This window comes from Dasypus novemcinctus, chromosome 15 (assembly GCF_030445035.2).
Source record: "Dasypus novemcinctus isolate mDasNov1 chromosome 15, mDasNov1.1.hap2, whole genome shotgun sequence".
NCBI classification, from domain to species: Eukaryota; Metazoa; Chordata; class Mammalia; order Cingulata; family Dasypodidae; genus Dasypus; species Dasypus novemcinctus.
Window position 1 is genome coordinate 4122480 of NC_080687.1, and position 20786 is coordinate 4143265.

A 20786-nucleotide genomic window follows, 5' to 3' on the forward strand; every position below is an offset into this window, starting at 1 on the left:
ACAGGTTGCCCTCCGTTTGAGGGTTTTTTTTGGTCTCATTTTGCCCTTAGAGTTCCCTTAAGAGAGGACTCCGACCACACGTAAGTGCCTTTTAGACTTTAACTGACTTGTTATTAGACATGAGCCATTGGCCACAGCAGTCTGATCTTACTTGGTGGTGCAGGTATCACTGAAGTGAGATTTTATACATTTTCCTGCAATTCTTGTTAATGCAGCATTGACCAAAAATGATGTGTCTTTTTTCTGGCCCAGCTTCAGAATCCCTTGCCCTCTTTTTGGTGTAGAAGCACTGTCCACGCTCGTTTCTATGTCTCCATTCCTGCCATAGTTTGAATGATTCCAAATGTGCCCCCTGACTCCCCCCGACGCCTTGGTCACGCGCAACGTGCAGGCAAGAGCACATCCTAAAGACGCCCCGTACCTGCTAATCTATTCAGAAGGACGACAAACGTCAGGACCTGGAGCCAGCTTGCCAGTACGTGCCAACCACGTGCTGCTTTTAGAAATGAAAAAGCCTTGAAAGTCGATGAAACGAGCTTCATCAAAGTGGCCCTGCATCAGGAAGACGCGTGGGCTTGGGCTCGGTGAGACCTGGGTTTGGTGCCGCCTGCCCTGCTTCCTGCAGCGTGACCTTGAGCAAGTCACCTTCCATCTCCAGTTTTCCGTTTCCACATCTGTAAAGACGAGAAGTGGCCCGCAGCCTCCGGCACCTGTGGGGAGGGTGAAATGAGCGTCCGACCGTGGCTCACGGCTCCAGCCCGGAGGGCTCAGCAAGGCCTGCTGGCGTTCCCTTCCTTCCAGGAGCTCATCCACTCCTTAGGAGGATGCATTTCCTCGGTAAAACTCATCTCTCCGCTTCTAAGCATTTGCCCTCAAAGTGGAATCATGAACTTTCTGATGCTCTAATTAGTGCCAACTGCAGAGCCGTTTGGAGGTTGGATTTTCCCATGCGCATTTGTGGCTTTAAATTTCACTTGAAATAGCTATCGCCCAAACTCAGCACAAGTTGAAAACGTTAGCCTCTAGGGCAGGGGTTGGCAGAGGATGGCCAGGGGACCACATCCAGGCCACTGCTTGTTTTTGAAAATAAAGTTTTAATGGAGCCCAGCTGTGCCCATGGGCTTACACACTGGCTGCTTGTGCTCTCCAGACCGAGTAGTTGTGCCAGAGAACTGTGTGGCCTGCGGAGCCTAAAAGCCACTGCCTGGCCCTTCCCCGAAACAGCAGCCCCACCCCTGTTGTGTGGGGGAAACGTGCCTTAATTCAAAGGTGCCTCCTATAAGAGCACGCCTTCCACGAGGGCAGCCACTTGGGCCGGTTAAGAGCTGGACCTCCACTGCCTAGGAAGACGCGCGGCACCTCGGAGGCCCTCGGTGAAGAGCTCCCAGTGGCTGGCTCCACGAGTGAACCCTCCACAGAGGGCGTCGTTCAACTGGAGGAGCCGCGATTCCCAGGGGAGATGGGTTTTTTTGCGTTTTGGTCATCAAGTCACACACGGAATGATCTAGGGTCACAGTCCATTTATCGTGACCCAGTACTAAGTCTTTGGGCAGAGCTCAAAGTGACTTTGTAAGAAAAGGAGTTACCTCCACTTCATCTGCTCGGTACGTTCTACAGTTTTTGTAGTTTTTTTCTAAGGCCATGCCCGTGGTAATTGAGCTTACTCAGGTGATGAAATAACTACAGAATGGCAGCTCGGCTCAGCTTCTCCTCGAGGAGACTGTCCCACAGAGGAAGGCGAGCCAGAGTTGCCCTCTAGATGCCTGCACACTGCCCCCCCGCAAGTGGCTGTCACTTGACCCCTGGTGGGGGGGCAGGTGTTATCAGAAACCAGTGGCAGAGCGAGGCCAGCTGGAGATTCTCTTAAGAATCAGGCCGGCAGGTCGAGCCTTGTTTCCTAAGTGGTGGACAGGCGGGGGGCTCTGCCTGGGACGTGGAGAATGGAGCTAAGGGAGTCGTGCCCAGCACATAGCTCGGAGGCTCCCGGGTTTCATTCCAAAACTCATCTTCACTTTAGGGAAATGCCACGCCAGGGATCCTGTGCTCGAGTTCCTGGAGAGACCCCAAAAGAGTACTAAAGCAAAACGAAACAGAACTGTAATCAGCATGACAGCAAGCCAAATAAAACGAGGAGCATGGACATTTCAATCCATTTGTCAGTTTTAATTTTAGTAGCAAGCAAAACATTTCCAAAATGGCCAGCAGGGCCGAGCAGCCCCTGCAGAAGGAGGGCTTCTGGGGTGAATGTCCCAACAGCGGCCGCCAGCTCAGGCTCCGCGGCGCTATGAATAATGGATGGGCGCAAAGGCGGCATGCACGATCATGTTCTTTTATTAATGAAATGAAGACTCTGTGTGATGGCTGGCAATAAATTAAGAAAAGCAAAAAGGGGGAAGCAGTCAACGTTTGCCTCTGAAAAATGCAGTTGCTTCAATCCGATAATTACTGGCACGACAGAAAACATTGACTCGCAATGAAAATGAGGTGCATCGTTTGCAAACCCTGCACATATTGCAGGAGGAAGTACTTTCGTCCATGGACTATAAGGCCTATTGTTAACTAAAAGAAAATCATAACCCGTTTTAGTAGGTCGGTGGTGATAGCGAAGCGTGTTTGTGGGATTTTATAGTGAAAGTTCCTCTAGGGGAGCAAGCCCTGTAGCACCACCACCCCAAGGAGTGTATGGACCAGGAAACTAGGGGTCAGTGTAGTGAGAAGACACGTCCAAGGTCCCATAATTAGCTGAGCTAGAACAAAATGCAAGTTCTCCAAGGTCCCATAATTAGCTGAGCTAGAACAAAATGCAAGTTCTCCTGATTCCTGTCAAATGCTGCTTTCAAGGGGATTAGGCTAAAGCTACCACCCAAGGCCAGCTTTGCAGAGAGAAAGCTAAGGCTCCATCCATATTCTCAATCATCCCTGGCCTCCCCCAGAAACACAGAAAATGCTGGGTTTTCTCTTTAAGCAGTATCGGTAGACCAGCCAGAGATGTCATACGTATTCAAGCTGATTTCTAAACCCAGTGAGTGTCAAAATTCAAAGTTTAAAATATCCAAGCATCACATTTCAACGCAATAGCAGACCTCTGAGTGTGCGGCATCGGCGTGTGTGCCTGGTCTTGTGGCAGGCGCCAAAGCACAGGTATTCCTTTCTTTAAGATATCTAACCCGTATGCGGCCACCTGCGCTGCTCAGCTAGCTGGCGTGACGCTTACCAGCCCTGTGTTCAGCCTGGATCTGGCCGCTCCTGAGGGCTGTGTGCTTTGTGATGACCAGGGGTTTACAGTGTGAGGTAGGTGTGCGGTGTTTCTTCCATGTGGGACAGGCTTATATTAGTCTGTTTTTCTGTAACATATTATCAAGTATTCTGTTTCCCAGGCTCTCCTAGTCCATCATCTTTTAGAACTCTCCCAGGACATAGTATAGCAGTTGGTACTGCACATATATTTTAAATAACTCAGTAACCACTGGTCAACTCCAGAAACTTGAGAGATTTCTTGCTCACCTGAACCTGTGATAATTAACCCCAAAATGTGATCCTGCTGCTTTAGCTCCTCCTGCAGGCTCTTAATGAAGTGGTAGCCTGCTGAGGACATGCTTGGGAGTTCCACCGCAAGTCCCTTCATGTTCCAGCAAAGCAGCAGATCCAAAACTACGCCACCAGGGAAATAATAAGACTGTTGGGAGCCCGTCCCTGGGGACAAAACCTTGCTTTACCAGGAATCAAGGGAAGAGAGTCTCTTTGTGTGACATCTAGGAATTTTGTGACTGATAAAGAGTAAAGCTGCCTTTTAGGAAAGGTTGGGAGGATCCAGAATTTACATTTATGATGCAGTACTTCAGGGGGCAAATTATGTTTTGAATCTTTTTTAGGGGGAGGGGCTGGCCAGTTTGATGGTATAGTCTTGTAGCAATACCTTTTTAAAAGTATGTAGTAACATATAGCCCTATTTCTTCATTGACTTCCTCTGTGTCCTGCACTGTGTGTGGGGGCTGCAGAACTCAATTGCAAATTTTATCGATTCAGCTAAAGTTCTAAAGCTATTACATATGACAGTGTGTATGTGACAAGAAATTGGGCCACAGTAAATGTTTGTTGAATGGATAAATGCATCAATAGAAGAGAATATTAATTTTACCCAACATAATAATTTGATCATATCTAGAACGCAAATTGTATTCATAAATATTGATGACTAATACTCTTCTTACTCTTTCGTGTTATAGAATTGCTTTGGGGTTCTATTTTTCTGTCATTCAGAAAGTAAAATACATAACCATCTAAAGTAATTTAATTTTGTATTACTTAAGAAATTCTTTAACACATGCCTTGGTTTGCTCGGCATTTTGGAAATGCAAAGAAGTTTTAAGTCCTACTCTATAAGAGTTTACATGGTATTTGGGAAATATGCATACAAAAGACAATAGGAGGCCAGTGTGCAGTTAAGTGTCAGAAGCTTGGTCGAGACAATGCACACCTGAGGAGTTTAGAAAGGAAAGGTGCGGGGAGTGAGATGAAATCTGATCAGGCCTTGGAGAATGAATACATTTGAGTGGGCGGAGAGGAGAGAGTCCCAGGTGGGAGAACACCTTGAGCCCAGGTAGAGAGGGGGGAGGCAGCAGAGGTGCGTTCAGGACAGGCCGGCTCTGCTGGCAAACAAAGAAAACCCCAACGACCGGCTCCGACAACACGGGAATGGAAGTCACGGGAAGAGCCCCCGGCCTGGCTGCGTGGGGCACGCGGCGGGGACTCGTGCCTTTTGATCCCTGTCGGCCTTGGTCTGGGGCTCCACGTGGTGCCAGGACGTGGGGGCAGCGCCAGCCTGGCCGTCCCCTCTGGACTCGGCTCCAGGATCACTGCGGAGGTGCGATGGAAGTTCCGTCGTGGTCCCCCCTGAACCCCGTGGGGACCAGGGCCACGCAGTGTGCTCAGGCTTAGTCCTGGTCCCAAGATGCCCCCCACTGAGAGGGGCATGGACCCTTTAGGGGCACCCCCAGCTGGGGAACGTGGAGGGCCGGGAGGGCCGCTGAGGAGCGGTCAGCCGCGCAGGACTAGCGGCAGGAGTTGTCCTGAGAACGGCTGGAGCCAGACACTGGAGGCTTGTGCGCAGGCGCGTTGTAACTGCCGGGCGGGGCTCGGCTGCCGGGAGGAGCTGTGGCCGGGCAGGCCCGGGGCACGTCACGTCAGCTCCGCGTGGGCCGGGCAGGGGCCGGCCACGCTGGACAGAGAGGGCTGGACCTCCGGGGACCTCTCCCACGTGGCCACAGCCATAGCATGGGCCGAGTGGCCTCTTGGACCGTGGAGCACACGGAGGGTGTGTCCAAGGGTTGGTCGTGGCCTCCAGGGTGGCGGGGGAGGCAGCTGAGGAAACGCCGGGGCGGGCAGGTGGACCCCCAACAGCGCTAGCCTGTTAGGGGAGCCCTGAGAGGGAGGCGTCCCCAAGTGAACCCTGGCCGGGAGCAGTGCGCTCCGGGAGGAGAGGGCTGTGGGCAGGGACTCCTTTGGGGAGGCTTGAGAGCTCGGTGGCTGGGGCCCTGGGCGGGCGTCACGAGGCCCTGGGCAGGTAGAGCTGCTCACCCAACTCGGCCCCAGGGTGCAGAGAGGGGCTGCTTGCAGCTGCACCCTGGCCTCGCCGAGGGAGGTTTGTCTGCTCACCAGGGGCTTTTGACAGAAGCAGTGAAGGCCCAGGTGCTGCTCTGTTGTTTCAGTCGACCTGGGGGCACACGGGGAGAAATCGCTTGGTCTCATGCAGGAGGAGAATTGAGTTCTGCTCTTGGTCAGTGCCTGAGGCCAAGGGTCTCCATGCGCCTGTGCCTCGGTGTCCCTGCTGCAACGACCGAGCGCTGGACAGAGGTGCTTCCCAAAGTCTCCTTTAACTCGATCCGTGAAGCCAGCGGGGACACGCCTCTCGCCCTGTGCCGCACACGCAGGCATGGCCGCTGTCTGCTTCCAAGAACGAGGGCCGCGAGGCCGCGGCGAGCTCGGCAAGGCCGGCGGGGCCCGAGTCCCGGGGTCCGTCTGCGGCAACGGCCAGCAGTTTCAAGCAGGGGCCGCGCGGAAGCGGGGGGCAGGCCTACACAGGGGCAACTGGCCGGCACCGGACAGGCTCTGGTGGCGCGAGGGTGACGTGAGGCGACGGGCCGCCGAGGACCTGTGTGGCCTCCGTGCGGCGGCCAGTGGCCTCCTGACGACACCGTGGACGCTGTGTTTGCAGAGCCGCGGCCTTCAGCATGCACCGCCACCCCCTGAACGGCAGTTACTTGTTTTTAAAACTGTATCTTACATGAAATCGTGAAGGAAAAATGCCTACATTCCCGGGCCCTGTCGCCGTTTGGGAAGCATCGGCGCGTCCGTCGTCACCTTGAGCTGCTCTGCGAGGGCGGGAAGGGGCTGCTCCGGCGCCGTCCCCACAGGTGCACGGCCGAGGCGAAGGCATACGGGCTCCGGCCCAGCCCCGGCCGCCCCCCGCCGCCGAGGAGCCCTTCCTCGAGAGGTCAGGGACAGAGGCATGTTGTGCGGGGAGGGTCGTAGTCCCTCGGCTTCAGCGCAGCTCTGCGCTCCCCTCGGTCGCCTCTGCCCCGGGGAGATGCGTCAGCTCGAGCAGAAGGCAAAGCAGCAAAGCAGGGCATGGCGCCTCGACGGTGTTTTAAATAAAATCGGGCATTTGGTTTTATGAGGCTGAAGATATCATAAGCTCAGTAGGTTTAAGACCAGACAGTGTGCACGAGGGTCCTTGAAAGTTCACGGAGCATCAAAGGTGGACGCTCGACCCAGCGCTTCCCCGACCCCTTAACAGCCGCTGCAAGCCTGGGCCGGGCGGGTCGGGGGCAGCGCAGGAGGCCACGGCCCCGCCCGCCTTTGCTCCTTCCAACCTGGGGCCTCGGACACCCCGTTTTAGATGGGGGTGAGCCAGTGCTGCCTGCGGCTGCGCGAGGCTGTTTTCACTTTGTTCTCAGAACCAGGCCGGCTGTAAACTTATCTCTGTTCTTTGAAGAAGTTAATAGTAAATTTCCAAGGGAGAAAAATGGTGGCACCGACCCCCATCCAGGAAAAATAATCTCTTAAAAGCAGAATCGCCTCCAGGCCACGTCCTGTTCCGAGAAGCTCCCAGGGCACCGCCAGCTTTGTGAGCGTCTCCAGCCCCTGCCCTGCTGTGCTGTGCCCCCACCCACCCCACGCCCTGGAGGCCCTGCGCCCTGGAGGCCCCACTGTGCCCAGGCCTGTGTCCAGTGTCTCCCACGATGCGCAGAGCTGGGTGCAGCGACGCGGGTCCCTGATGTTATCATAACCCCTGCGCAGCAGCCCGTGTCCGACCTGCGGAGCAGCGAGGCCCTCCCAGGGGAGGGGGCACAGACGGGGCGTCCGGGCCCCCCGAGGCCACCGCAGCTTCCCGAGCCTCAGGCGCCGTCAAACGACCCCGCGAGGTGCGCCTCCAGGCAGGTGCCGCTGGTCCCGGCTCCGTCCCTGCAGCCTCAAAACCACACAAGCAGCGCCCTGCAGAGCGCCGGCTCCACGTGGACGGTGCCACTTTGAGCCCCAGAACCTCCTAAAACAAAAAACAAAAGCGAAAATAAACACACGGACCCCCCGAGCCGCCGCCCTCCTCGGCACGCAACAGCCTCGAGCCGGGGCTGCGAGGGGCAGGGGCGCCGTGGCTCGCCTCGTGTTCAGGGCACCGGTGTCCTCCACGGCGGGCAGCGGCCGCGCCTGCCTCGGCGGCACCTGGGGGGCCGCGGGTGGCTGGGGGACCTGGGGGCAAGGCACCGGAGCCGAGGGGTCCCGACACGGGGCAGCGTGTCCCTTCTCGCGGCCTAATTGTCCTCTTTCTCATTTTATGCCCCTGCCAGACCACCGCTCTTGATAAGGAGAGGCAGGTTTTCCGACGAAGACGCAACCAGAATGTGAGGGGCCGCTACAAGAGCCAGCCCGCGCCCCCAGAAGCCACCTCGGAGTCGGAGGACTACTCCCCCAGCTCGTCGGAGACTGTGCGCTCCCCCAACTCGCCCTTCTAAGAAGACCCTCCCCTCCACGTCCTCGCCTAACCCTTCGAGACTCTGAGATTTTTCCAAGTTTATGTAAAATGGTTTCTTCCGAGCTGTCTGGCACTCGGGGCTCGAGTGGCAGAGCAGAAAGTGTGTTTCCCGACGTCCCTAGCGGCCCCCCTGTGCCGAATGAGACGACCGCGGGGTTGGTGCCGGCGGCAGCTCGCTGCTGCCAGGACGCTCAGAGGGGGTCCGGTTTCAGTTTTTTTTTAAGATAGGAGCAATGGATGTTTTCACCAGTCGAGCTAGGATCTGCAGTATGTAACATAGCACACGTAACCCTGAGTCCCTAGAATTTTCCCGAGAACCCTCATTGGGGACGTTTCGGGCCTTGGATGTACACCCTCGCTTCTTGGTTTTGCCGCAGACTGAAGGCGTTTCGACGCCGAGATGTCCCTAGGAGAAGGGCGCCTCGCAGGCCACCTTGCTTGTCCCTTTACGTGAGTTTGGCCAACAGCAGGTCTCTGGCTCCGCCGTCTGCACCCCTCCCTCTCGCTCGGCGTCCTGTTAGGAAAGGGGGTGGTCTTTGCATTGGGGGTGTGACTATCAGCTGCAGCGAGCCGGGGGCCCAGCGCGAGGGAACCGGGTTTACGGCAAACAGCCTGTCCCCAAGCAGCAGGCGGTGCTCCCCAGCCCCAAAATCGGTCCCTGTGCAGATGTGCTAACAACGCCCCGGAAATGCTGCGTCCACATCAGCTGCTGCTCGCGCCAGCCCAGGCCTCGGGGAGGCACGTGCCCTGTCCCCTGCCTGGCGAGTGAGGGTCTGTCCCTAGGAAAGAAAACACCTGTGGAAAAGAGCAATAAATTGCCAGGTGCTCTAGAGGGCTGGAATTTCAAACAGAGCGAGGAAGTGCGGTCCTGTCGTTGACCCCAGCCCCTGCGGACGAGGCGGGGAGGGGGCGGGCGCGGAGAGCCACAGCCAGGTGCCATGCCGGGTGGCCGAGGGGGACGCGGGGAGAAAACCACCCGGGCTGTCCTGGAAACGGCGCGGAAGAAACCAGCTGCCTCTCAGGCAGTTCTGCGCGCCTCGGGTCCCTCATGTCCCTGCAGAGCAGGACAGGCCCCTCCCACGGCCCTTGCAGGCCGCTCCCCTCTGCTGCCCATCCAGGGCCAAGCCCTGGGTGAGACCTGTCAGCCTCAACCCAGCCCGGGTCTGGGGGTCCCAAGGGGTGTGTCGCCGCAGGAGGGGGCTGCCGCTTGCTTTTCATCTACTGACCCCCGTCGTGGCGGGTTCGGGGGGCTGTGGCCGCGCTGGGTCCAGGCCAGCTGGACGCTGGGGTTGCTTCTGGGCCGAGGTTCAGGAGCTGGGCAGGGAGGGATGGCCGAGCAGTCCCGATTTGCTCTGTTTTGAATTCTGCCCCCCTTCAGGAGTTTTTAAAACATACTTTAATATCCGAAAGTCTTGAAATTTGCGTATGACCTTTCTCGAGTCAGTCCTTTATTATCAAGTACACGTTGGTCTTCAATTGCTGTTTTTTACTCTTCTACCCATAAACCACAATATATATTCATGTAGATTTTTTCATTGCCCTCTGTGACTGCTTTTGCAACACAATCTCCTGAATTTTTCTGCTCTTCTGCATTTGGGTTTCTCCCTCTGGTGTGTGTCGTCCTGGCCTTTTCCCCCTTTATTGAGAGTGCCCCCCTTTTGAGAGTGCAGAAGTAATGGTGCCCAAATCACAAAGTCACTTCAGTCGGTGGGGTTTTGGGGGGAGGGAGCTGGAGCTGAGGGGCAGAGACCAGGAAGGGTGGTCGGCATTTCACACTCGGAAAGACGTTGAACTGGCAGAAGTGACAGCTGGCTCTGGAACCTGGGAGCCGAGCTGCTCCCAGCCCCGGGGAGCTGCTGGCCTGGCTGCACTCTCAGGAGGGCAGGACTCACCGGGGACCGGCCACGGTGGGCAGCGAGCTCCTTCCTTTCTCTGCACACAGTCCCGTGACTTCTGCTTCTCTTGCACGGGTGGGGCGTACACCCACAGCTTCTAGGGTGCAAAGCCTCCAGGAGTGCCGCCCTTTCTACCCACAGTCCATGGGGACCCCGGGCCACACAGCACTGCCCTGCGTTTCCAGCAGGCTGCCCAGGGCAGCCCCAAGGAACGCTGGGCCCGCGCGGCCCGGGGACCCCAGTGCTGGGCTGGAGACTGAGGTATGCCGAGCAGGGGGCACGGAGGGGAGCCCAGAGCCAGCGGGGTGCGTGTTCCCAGCAGGAGGCTGCCGCGTCCCAAGCACGCTCGGAGGGCTGGCAGAGCACACAAAACACGCTGACCACCGCGGGGCAGCCATGCAGCCTGGCCTGTCGCCAGCACGGTCTCCTCTGTTTTCACGACACTCTTCGGATAGTTGAGGATGAGGTTGTTAAGTGGTGGTGCCCTGCAAGGGATCTCTGTAACCAGATGGCCCTTATTTTTTATTTCACTTATAGAGAGTAGAAACCGCAATGGCAGGGTTCCTCTGTAATGATCACCTGAGTCACCACCGCCGATGTGTCTGTGTCCCCCGTTTTGTCGAGCTCTTGTGGCCTGGCGATGAGGACACGTGACAACCACGGGGCACTTTCAAGGGAATCTGAAGGCGCATCTTTTCGGTTCAGTCGGAGGCTAGTTAAGGGAAAATTCCTTCATTGTTTGCATCATGTAAATCTCTTCTGTAGATGAGAACTGTCCACACTGATGAACACATTTTTTTCTTGACATTTGTAGCAGGAATCATTTTCTTCTTCTCCATCAATGAACATGTGAAATGCTCCCAGTTGTTAGAAGGAAAAGTAAGGTTGCAGTCATTGAAATGTTTTTACAGTATCCCTCGTCCAATTTACACGTGATGCATATTAAAAGAAGCAGAGGAAAAATGTGAATAAACTCCTGGAAATGCCTGGTGTCGCGTGGTCAATGAGCCCTCGGCTCCCCGCTGCTCCCGCGCGGCTTCCGGTTAGCAGGCCCTTCCGCTGTCGTTGAAAGAGAACAATATATCCATGAATGAAGGCCAAAATTGCAGTCCTTTACCCTTCGAGGCATATTTCAGTTAAAGAAAATAAAAGAAAGAAGGAAAAAGAAAAATTGGCTTAGCGGGTCACAGAGCTACCGTGTGACCAAGTTCAAGCTCGTTAAATCGCGGCTGTTTGCTGGCCAAGGGCGCCCATTAGAAAACTGAACCCTGCGCGGAGGGAGCGGCTCTTAATACGATTGTGCTGCCCGCCAGCCCTTCCCTGCGTAAAGATCTGTCAGCATCTCCGTGATAAACTCCTGTTTTCAAAGGTTTTTCATTTGACCATAAAAACAGGCCCCAGGCTAGAGTTTGCTGTGTGGGGCCTTACCAAAGAGTGAGGGTTTGTGTCCTGCTGCTGCCCAAATCTAGGAAAAGAACAAGAAAAACTTCTGGAATGTCCCCTCAACTAGGATTTCAGAATTTTGAAAGGCACTGCAATTGAAGATGGCAGTTTTAGCATAATTATTCATTTGGATGTGGATTGTTTTTAAATTGAGTCACCTGGTGTGTATTGTAGATAACATATCTTTAGTTTGTAAATCATTAATTTTTTACAACTCCTGTGTGAAATTTTTGTCCAAAGATTTAGAAAGACTCAAAGTTGGTCCTTTCAGGGGGCGCCTTCCCTCACTTTGTGTGCCGTTTTCATTAGAAGTTTGGAAAAATCCTCTCAAGGAGACCCTTATTTTGCATGCAGTGGTAGAGGAGCTGACAGATATTTCTTGGGGAGATAAGAATTTCCTTAATTAATCATCAGATTTCGCGGAGCCATTCTAGTCTGTTGGGGAAAACGGTGATTAAAAGCACTTACATAACTAACATATTTGTCCATTCAGAAATGACAAGAGCCCAAAATAACACACTTTCAACTTCCATTGCTTGCAAGTAAATAAACAAAACTTGAGACACTACAATGTGCTATAAAAATGGGCTCAATGGTGCTTCGATGTAAAGCAGTAACAAATGGGGTCCCTCAGCCTGTCAGAAGGAAATGAATTTGTATGTAATTACATCCTTGAAGGGGAGGTGCTCTGAAGCCAGTCTTTTATTTTGCAATCATCTCAAATATGCATCCACTGTCCAGTGACAGCAAGGGCCATAAACTGGTGGGAAACAGGAAACGGAGGGCAGTCTTGGAATGCTTGGGGTTGGGAATGTTGCATTCTGTGTCAGGAGCGTGCGTGCGTGATGGGCCACGCCACCAAAGCTGCGTGACCATTCTTCAGTGAGCTTCTAGCTGGCAGGTGTTCTTAGCATGAGATTTTGCAGTATCTTGCCCATGGAGACGAGTGAAAGACCTCCTTTCATTCTGTTCCCCTAATGGAAAAACAGTCTCTCCTTCCCTGCACACTCTTTTCTGGTCAATTAAATTAATGTTGCTTTCATTATGAAATTGTATATTTTTTGCCTGTGATATACTTTGTTAATTTAAAGTAAGAAATAGTGCTCAAGGCCTTCGCTGGTGGTTTAAAAAGAACGTGGAATTTTTAAAGTGATGATAAAGATACTATAATGTCAATTCATTCCGGTTCACTCGGATGTGGTAAGGAAAAGACCTTGACTAGGTCCCTCGGGACAATTTCTCACCTGCCATTGACATTAATCTTCAGTGTATTCTGAGAAACATTAAAAAGAAATTGAAACTGGTCCAAGGTTAGGGTCATATCCTCGATAACTATTTTTTTTTAATTTTATTAGGAAATTAATAATAGCCATTTTCATTCTGGCAGAAAGAAAATTATTAAAGGATTAGTTGAGTGTGAAATTAAATAGTGTTTTTCTCATGCATACTAAAAAGGTGGACTGGGAACTTGATGCATTTAAACAAGTTTCTAAAAGGTTTCTGTTTGGTGCAAGAAAAAAAATCCTGCGTTTCCTTTGAAAATGCCAAGTTTATTGGTTGCTGTGTGGATCAGATAATCTTTGATTTTCAGAATCCTAATGAAGTAACTTTCAAATGATCTGTATCCATGATTAAAGCTGGAACGAGACCCGATTTTTTCCCAATCCCTCAGTTTATGCTAATAAATGTAGGTTAATATGGAATGAAATCATCTGTGATATGTTATGTTCATTTATCAACTGAGCTTTTATGATGTCACTTGTTTTTATGTAAAACATGTTCTTAAAATTAATAAAATAGTAGCACTTGGTGTCTGAACTACTACGTGAAACCGTAGCTGCAGCGTCCACTCCTCGGTTTACTCTGCCATAATGGAGTAAAATTTCACTTTCGTTCAACTCACAATTGACACATTCAGTCCAGGAAGGAATACCCAGCTGTGTGCTCCGGGACTTCTCGCTGAGCGAGGCTTTGGAAATTAGTCACGCGGCCGCAGTGTGGGCTCCCGCCTGTCCTCCACGGCAGAGTGTACATTTCATGAGCATAACTCAAAAACAACTATTCCAAAAATGTCCCTTTCCCCGTATTACCTCCCTGCCTGGGCCGGCTCTTGGATGAACACGGAGAAATGAGATCCCATTCAGCCCTATTTCATCCTCCACCCTCTGTGCACCAGCTCCCTGGAGAAAGGCGAGTGTTGTTTTATCCACTAACCTGTAATTAGCTGCCATTTTTACAGCCATTTCCCAGTAGGCATTGTACGTGCAATGTTGACCTTCCAGAAAATTGAAGAACTGTAAAATGAAATAAAACTCTTCTCTACCTGAGGTTTTTTTTCGCTGCTGGGAGATGGAAAAGCCGGCGCGCCACAGTGCCCGCCAGCCCCTCGGCCGTCCGTGCCGGGGTGGGAGTCTCTCCGGGCACTTGTGAAATTAGCACCCGCCTTCCCTGCCATCCTGGGGCGGCTTTCCCCTTTGCTCCTCTGTCCCGCGGTCACTAGGCCCTTTCCAGGCTGTTCCGGCAACTGCTGTGAAACAATAGCTGGAGCGATTGCCTCCAGGATCATTACCTTGCTTTATGAGGTTGGCAGCTCCGCCAAAAACCTGCCATCTGACGTGCAGGCCCGCGACGCCAGCAGCTCCGGGTGGAAGGTGGGGGCACCGCCCCACGTGGGGTTCGGAGAGGGAGGCCTCCCTGCGCTGGGCGCCCCGGAAGGTGGTTGGGAAGGGGTGGGGGGGGGCGCTTAAGACGAAAAGGCAGGGAAGAAAATGGAGGTAAGTGGGGGCCAAGAAGCATCCGGAACGTTTCCCCGGAATCTGAAACGGAAGCAAGGCTTTGTCCATCTGAGAAGGTGCTCGTCCCCTCCCGGGCCCAGGGGGGGCCCTGGAGCGGGAAGGAGAAGCCACGCCCGGCCAGCTGGGCCTGCCGGCGCCGTGCTGGCCCCGAGCGCCGTGACAGATGTCCCTGCCAGCTTGCCTGCACACCCGAATCATTCATTCAGAGACTTCCTGAGTCAGTGCCAGCGACGAGGCCAGCTCTTCATCTGGGCTTAGGAAATGAAGGGGGTGCCACCGTCCGCGTGGACTTCTACTGTGGGGGAGAAGACCCCGGAGGCAAGGGCGCACCGCGCCACCTGGAAGTTGGCCCCGTACCCCGGACTCCTGGCCCCGGGTGCAGGGAGCGCCCCCCGGCGTGGGCGGCGCCGGCCCGACGCGAGGCTGGGTGTCAGCCTCTGCCTCTGCAGCGGTCCATGCGGCCCGCCACCCTCCTGCTCCGCTCCTCGCCCCCCGGAGTCCGCGTCCCTCCGGGCAGAGCCTGCGATGCTGGCCTCTCCTGGGGCCTCACGTGCCCGATGCCCGTGACCTCAGCAAGTCCCGAGGCCGCCTCGGCGGGGCGCGCTCCCCAGCGTCTCGGCCCAGCGGGGAACCGTCCCCCACAGACGCCCGGGAGCCGGGGCTGGCTGACCACGCACGGGGCCGCGCGCCGGTCAGCCGGGGGCACCGCCTCCCGCCCGGCCTGGGCTGGCCTCAGCGGGTGTAGCCGGTGCCAGCTGCCCGCGAGCCGGCGTCCGTGCTCTACCGTAGGACCTCGATTCACGCATACCCTTAGACAAGGCCTGCTGGGGACAAAGAGGAAGGGGGGCTCCTCGGGCCCAAGGTGCCCTGGTCATAAGACCCCGTGCGTCACGTGGAGGGTCTGAAGGCAGGGAAGGGCCGTGGCCTGTGCCAGCAGGGTGCCCTGCGGCAGCGCGAGCAGAGCTCCCTCCGCGTGGGGTCCACGTGGGATTTTTTGTCTTCCAGAGACTTGCTGCCATCTTAGAGTGACCGGTCACGACGCCCGTCGATGGCGCCCTCTTGGCGTTCCTCTACTCCCCCTCCAAGTGCCCAGCGCTCATCGTCCCTCTGCTGGACGCTGGGGCCACAGGATAGAAGGCCTAACCACTGTCCCCGGTCGAGTAGATGGCGTGTCGCCGTCCCGACCGGAGCCAGGCCCGCGGCGCGGCGGGGAGCGCTCCGACGTCTTCTGACTGCGATGGGGAAATTCAGGGAGGCTTCCTGGAGCAGGTGCCCCCGAGCGAGAGCGTGAAGGACAAGCTGGAGTTGGCCGAGGGCAGGAGGCCGGAGACCCAGCATGGGGATGGCTCGTGGGGTGCGCGGTCGCGGGCCCTGGCGAGGCCCGTGGTCAGCCCCGCGGAGGCCAGGGCACTGCCGGGAGCCGGCGCCCACGGGCCGCAGCCCTGTGCCCGCGGGCAGGCGAGGGCCCAGCCGTCTGCGCTCAGGGTGGGCCGGGGGCCGTGCCAGCGCAGCAGCGCCAGGGCCTGGGCCGGCGGCGGGGGACGTAGGGCAGGGCGGGCGGCTCGCGAGGGGTGCAGAGCCCGGCGCCCGCTCCACCGGGGCCCCCAAACCGCTCCTTGCCGGTGATGCCCAAGGGCAGCCTCCCCGCACCTGCCCGCCCCAGCGGGCGTCCTGCCCACGCCCAGCGGGCTGCCCACGCACAGCCGCGCTCACGCAGAGGCCCGCGGCTGCTCCCCGCCGGCCTCACCGGGCTTGGAGGGGGGGGAGAGAAACCCACCGACCCTGAAAACACCTCCTCCTCCCTGGGCAAACCCACACTGTCACCTTTTCCCACCGCAGGTGCTAATTCAGGTGCCACCCGAGAGAAGTTCCGTTGTTTCATCAGAATTACCTATTAACCTGCCAATGAGGCGGGAGCTGTCAGCGCGGGCGCGTGGCGGGAACGGGCACCGGGCCCTGGTTGCAGCAGGTGATGCCGGCGCGGGCCCACCCAGGCGTTTCCAGTCTCCGCCCGTCGGGGCCCTGCGCCCCACCTGGTGCGCGCTCCCGCTTCATAACGTGCCCTGAAATCCGCCTTGGCGTCATAAACAGCTTCTCCTCCCTCGCTCCCTCTGCGGAGGAAGGGACCAGCTCACCGCGTGGCTCCCACCGAACCGGCCGCTCCCCGTGTGGGGCGGGAAGGGGACAAAGCGACCCCGGCCGCCCGAGGTGCCGTCCTGAGGGGCGAGCCGGCCCCACCGGGGACCGGGGCGAGAGGTGGGCTCTCTGCCGAGGCTTGGGAGGCGCCCCCTGCCTGAGCCAGGCCCAGGGCCGGCCGGGGGCTGCAGGAGCAGGGGTGCGTGGGGCTGAGGGGCCTCTCCCCCCAGAGCCAGTGTGAGCGTGGTCCAGGGTGGCCCGAGGGTGGTGGTCCAGGGTGGTCCAGGGATGCTCCCAGGGTGGCCCAAGGGTAGGCCAGGGATGCTCCAAAGGTGGCCCAAGGGTGGTCTAGGGTGGTCCAGGGTGGGCCGGGGTGGTCCAGAGTAGTCCAGGGTGGTCTGGGGATGCTCTGAGGGTGGTCCCAGGATGGTCTGAAGGTGGTCCATGGTGGTCTAGGGTGCTCCAAGGGTGGTCCAGGGTGGGCCGGGTGGTCTGGGGATGTTCTGACTCAGCTCCGGGCGCAGCCTGTCAGCAGGGCTGTGCTCCTGGGTAGGAACTTCCGGAGGGGCTGGGGTCTCCCGGCGCCAAGCCCGGCTCCTGACTCCCCGCTGGCTGCCCTGCCCTGTGCTTCTCCCAGAGGTGCCACTGCGGCCTGACCGCCTCCCCTGCCCCCCACAGTGCTCCGCAATGGCCCCAAATCCACGGGCTCGGGCACGCCCTGGCTCAGCCGCACTGGGCCTCTGGAAGTCTGGCGATTTGGGGGTGATTCCCGAGCAGGTCATGTCCATGAGCACGGCTGTGCGTCCCTACCAGGGTGACAGATGCCAGCGGCAGGGCACGAGGACGGCTGGAGAAAACAAACACAGCGACTCCCCGCAGAGCCACGCGCGCCGGGGAACCTGACTCGAGGCGCTTTTCCTCCCCGCGGCCCGGCGTGTCGGCTCGAGCCCCAGCGCTGAGGGCACGGCCGCCCGAGGGGCCAGGCTCGCCCCCACCAGCACCCGACACCAGGCGCCATTCCCCGGGTCTCCTGTGGGGTTACTCTCTAGTTGTCCTAAAAGTGTGTGCACATGTGTCCGTGTGTGCAGTCTGCACCTGTGTATGACTAAGCATCTGCATGTGTGTGCACATACACGTGCTATGTGTGTGCTGCAGGCATGTGTCCTGTGTTCATGCATGACAGGTGCATGTGTTCTACATGAGAGCGTGTGTGTGCGTGTGGCCAGGTGTGTGTGCATGTGGCAGTGGTATCACAAAGTGTCCTGCTGAGACAGCCTGCGTTTCTAAGCGGGGACCTTCTCGTTGTGCCCCCAAGCCCCCACTTCCTCCCCACAGCCTCAGGCTGCAGCATCTGCTGTGACGTGGGACCGAGGTCCTGTCCCAAGCAGGGCGCAGAGCTCTGTTGATGCCCCATATTGCCTTCCACGCCATTTACACAAGAACTGGAGGCAGCTGCAGGAACTTCAGACGTGATGAGCCAGTCCCAAGGCTTGCCTGAATCGGGGGGACACGGGTTGTCACTTGGAAAAGGAGGCGCTCCTTTCTCCAAAACGGGTTACAAGGAAGTGGACGTGGCTCAAAGGATAGAGCATCCGCCTATCACATGGGGAGTCCAGGGTTCAAACCCTGGGCCTCCTGACCTGTGTGGAGCTGACCCACGTGCAGTGCTGATGTGTGCAAGGAGTGCCGTGCCACGCAGGGGTGTCCCCCGCATAGGGGAGCCCCATTTGCAAGGAGCACGCCCCACAGGGAGAGCTGCCCAGTGCAAAAAAAGCACAGCCTGCCCAGGAGTGGTGCTGCACACACGGAGAGCTGACACAGCAAGATGACACAACAAAAAGAAACACAGATTCCCGGTGCCACTGACAAGAATACAAGTGGACACAGAAAAACACACAGTGAATGGACACAGAGAGCAGACAACTGGGGGTGTGGGAAGGGGTGAGAAATATATAAAAGATAAACCTTAAAAAACAACAAAACCGGGTTACAGCGTGTTTAGTTCTTGTCTCCCTGCCACCCCCGACGCCAGTGCTCTTTGCAGACGTCTGCTGTGAACGGTGCCCACCTGCAGCTGGCACCGTCAAGATGCTGAGGGATCGCCCTCCTCTGTGCGCGCCCAGCTTCGACCGGCGCCGGCGGCCCTCTGTGGTGACCGTCTTCCTTCCTGTTGTCCTGGCTGACTCTGGAAAGCCTGCTGGGCACGTCGCGGTGTCCTGGAGAGCAGAGGGAGCCCACAGTGCCCCTGACCTGGGGATGTGCGCAGCATCCATGAGTCGTCGGCGGGAACGAGCCCACTGCTAAGTGCAAGGAGAGGAAACTCCCAGGGCGAGAGCTTGTGAACAGCCCGCTCCGGGGAAGACACGTCTTCTCCTCGGTCTGGTTTTAGCTACCCCTGAAAGCCAAACACGAGGGGTTGAATTGCGTCCCCCCAAGAAACCAGTTCGAGCCTAACTCCCAGGCCTTCGCACGTGACCTTCCTGGAACAGGGTCTTTGCAGGTGTGATGCGTGAGATGAGGCCTCATCAGAGGAGGGCGGGCTCCGGAGCCAATAGCTGCTGTCCTGGTGAGAGCAGGGACTTCAGCCGCAGTTGGAAGGAGCCAGAGACGCAAGGCAGCGAGCTGTGCGGATGGCGCCAGCGCCAGCAGGCCACACCTCAGGAGCAGACGTGGCCCGGCGGGCCCTTGACTGGGCACTTCCAGCCTCAAACACGGGTGGGACTTGTCGCCAGATGTGTCACAGTAGCTCTGACAAACTAAGACTCCTGGCGGGACTGAAGGGGGGGTGGAGCATGCTTGCGGGGAGATGCGCTTGGTCACATGTACGTGGAGTTGAGGTGCCGGGGGGACAGCCGGGGGGAGACGAGCAGCAGGGACGCGCCGGGACTGGAGGCGAGGTGGGATTGGGGCCAGGCACAAGGGTGAGAGTTGAGAGCTGACAGAGCACATGTGACAGCCAAGGGGAGCTGTGATTCCAGCTGGAGGAGAGGCTGAGGAAGGGGTTCTGGAGAAGCTGGGCCTGAAGGACCCCAAGCCGCCCGAGTCATGGGCCCGGAGTCAGAAACCAGAGGCGCGGAGCCAACGAAAGAGGCTACTGCGAGGAGGGAGTGATCGGTCGTGTTGCGTGATAAAGAGCGAAGGGCCTGTCACGTCTGGCGTGCGGGGCCATCCTGAAAGCAGTTTTAGAGATGCCGCAGGGCCCCGAGTGGAGGCTGAATGGGGGGTGGACGCCTGGAGACAAAGAGTGTGGCAACTGCTCTTCCAAAGATGCTCGGTTAAGAGGAGTAGACGAAGGCTCTCTTCCAGGTTGAGTTGTGTCCCCTGAAAAGACACTGACGGTCTAACCCGTACCCAGCACGTGCCTCGGGTGGAATCCGCCTCTGGGGCGGAGGGGATGCTTAACCGAGGAGGACTGGCGCCTGCCCGGGGGAAGCAGGTGCACAGAGGGAAGGAGGCGGAGCCTGGGGCAAACGGGGGCAAGCCAGGAAGAGTCAAGGACAGTGGACAAACTCCAGGGGAGGCAAGGAAGGGCCTCCGAGCGTGCCTGGCCCGGCTGATGCCTTGATTCTGGGCTCCCAGCCTCCTGAACTATAGGAGAAGAAATTTCTACTGCTTCAAGCCCCCAGTTTCTGATAATAAATTACGTCAGTCCGACGAGTCTCGTTTTAAAGACAGATGAGCCTGGACTCTGCAGGCTGAGAAGAAGCCGCTGTGAAAAGGCCTGGGAATAGAAGACTGCCCATTGGCAGGTCCCCCTGCTCATCTCCTGTCCACCGAGTCAAGCTTGGAGCCCAGGGCTTCTTGCCACAAACCTGTCCTGTCTCCTGTAGATGCCGAGTCAGCGCGTGCACGCTTGTCCACCTGCAGTGCTGCTAAGTTCTGTACCTTCTGCCTCCAAACCTCATCATTTCTCAACTGCACTATTGCAGTAGGTTCCAAACCAGTCCTTCTACCCCGCTCAAAAAATAATCTTATTTTTCTGCTTACATTATTTCAGTGAAGGCCACAGGATAAATTGCAAACTTCTTAGTATGACATTCATTCATTCATTCAACAAATTAACTACCAGCTAAGCATCAAGTACTGAGTTCACAACAGCAAACCACGTACTAATGAATAACCCCCTGCCTCCTGAGGTTCACCGTCTAGACAGACAAACGGTCAAATGTCACACAAGTGAAACGTCAGCTGTGAGGTTTGCTACAAAGGAGATTTGCAGGATGTTATGAGAGGACCTATCAGGAAATTGGGTGGAGACAGGGAGCCCAGGGACAGCTTCTGGAAAGAACTGGCCCTTGACCTGGGATAAGAAGAATGAACAGGAGTTTATGCAAAGAAGAGACAAGAGCATTTCTGGAACAACTTGTGCAAAGCTGTGGAGGTGGGAAGGAGCAGGGCTCGCCCAGGGAAGCGACACGTAGCCTGCGAGGAGCAAGGCTGGTGTGAGATGATGCACGGCCATGCCAGGGGGCGGGCGGGCCCTGC

The 20786-nt window shown here is 56.7% G+C and overlaps 1 protein-coding gene across 3 annotated transcripts in view; it reads left to right on the forward strand.

The window, feature by feature from the left end:
- The window catches only part of DCLK1 (doublecortin like kinase 1), a 305725-nt gene extending 292537 nt beyond the window's left edge, over window positions 1-13188 (forward strand). For 2 of the 3 annotated variants that reach the window (XM_058276956.1, XM_058276955.1), the window contains one exon: window positions 7848-13188. In XM_058276956.1, coding sequence (XP_058132939.1) covers window positions 7848-7905 — 58 coding nt within the window. In that variant the 3' untranslated portion in view covers window positions 7906-13188. Of the gene's footprint in view, window positions 1-7836 lie in introns of all 3 variants that reach the window. The other variant, XM_058276957.2, reaches the window with a different exon arrangement.
- The last annotated feature ends 7598 nt before the right edge of the window (window positions 13189-20786 follow it).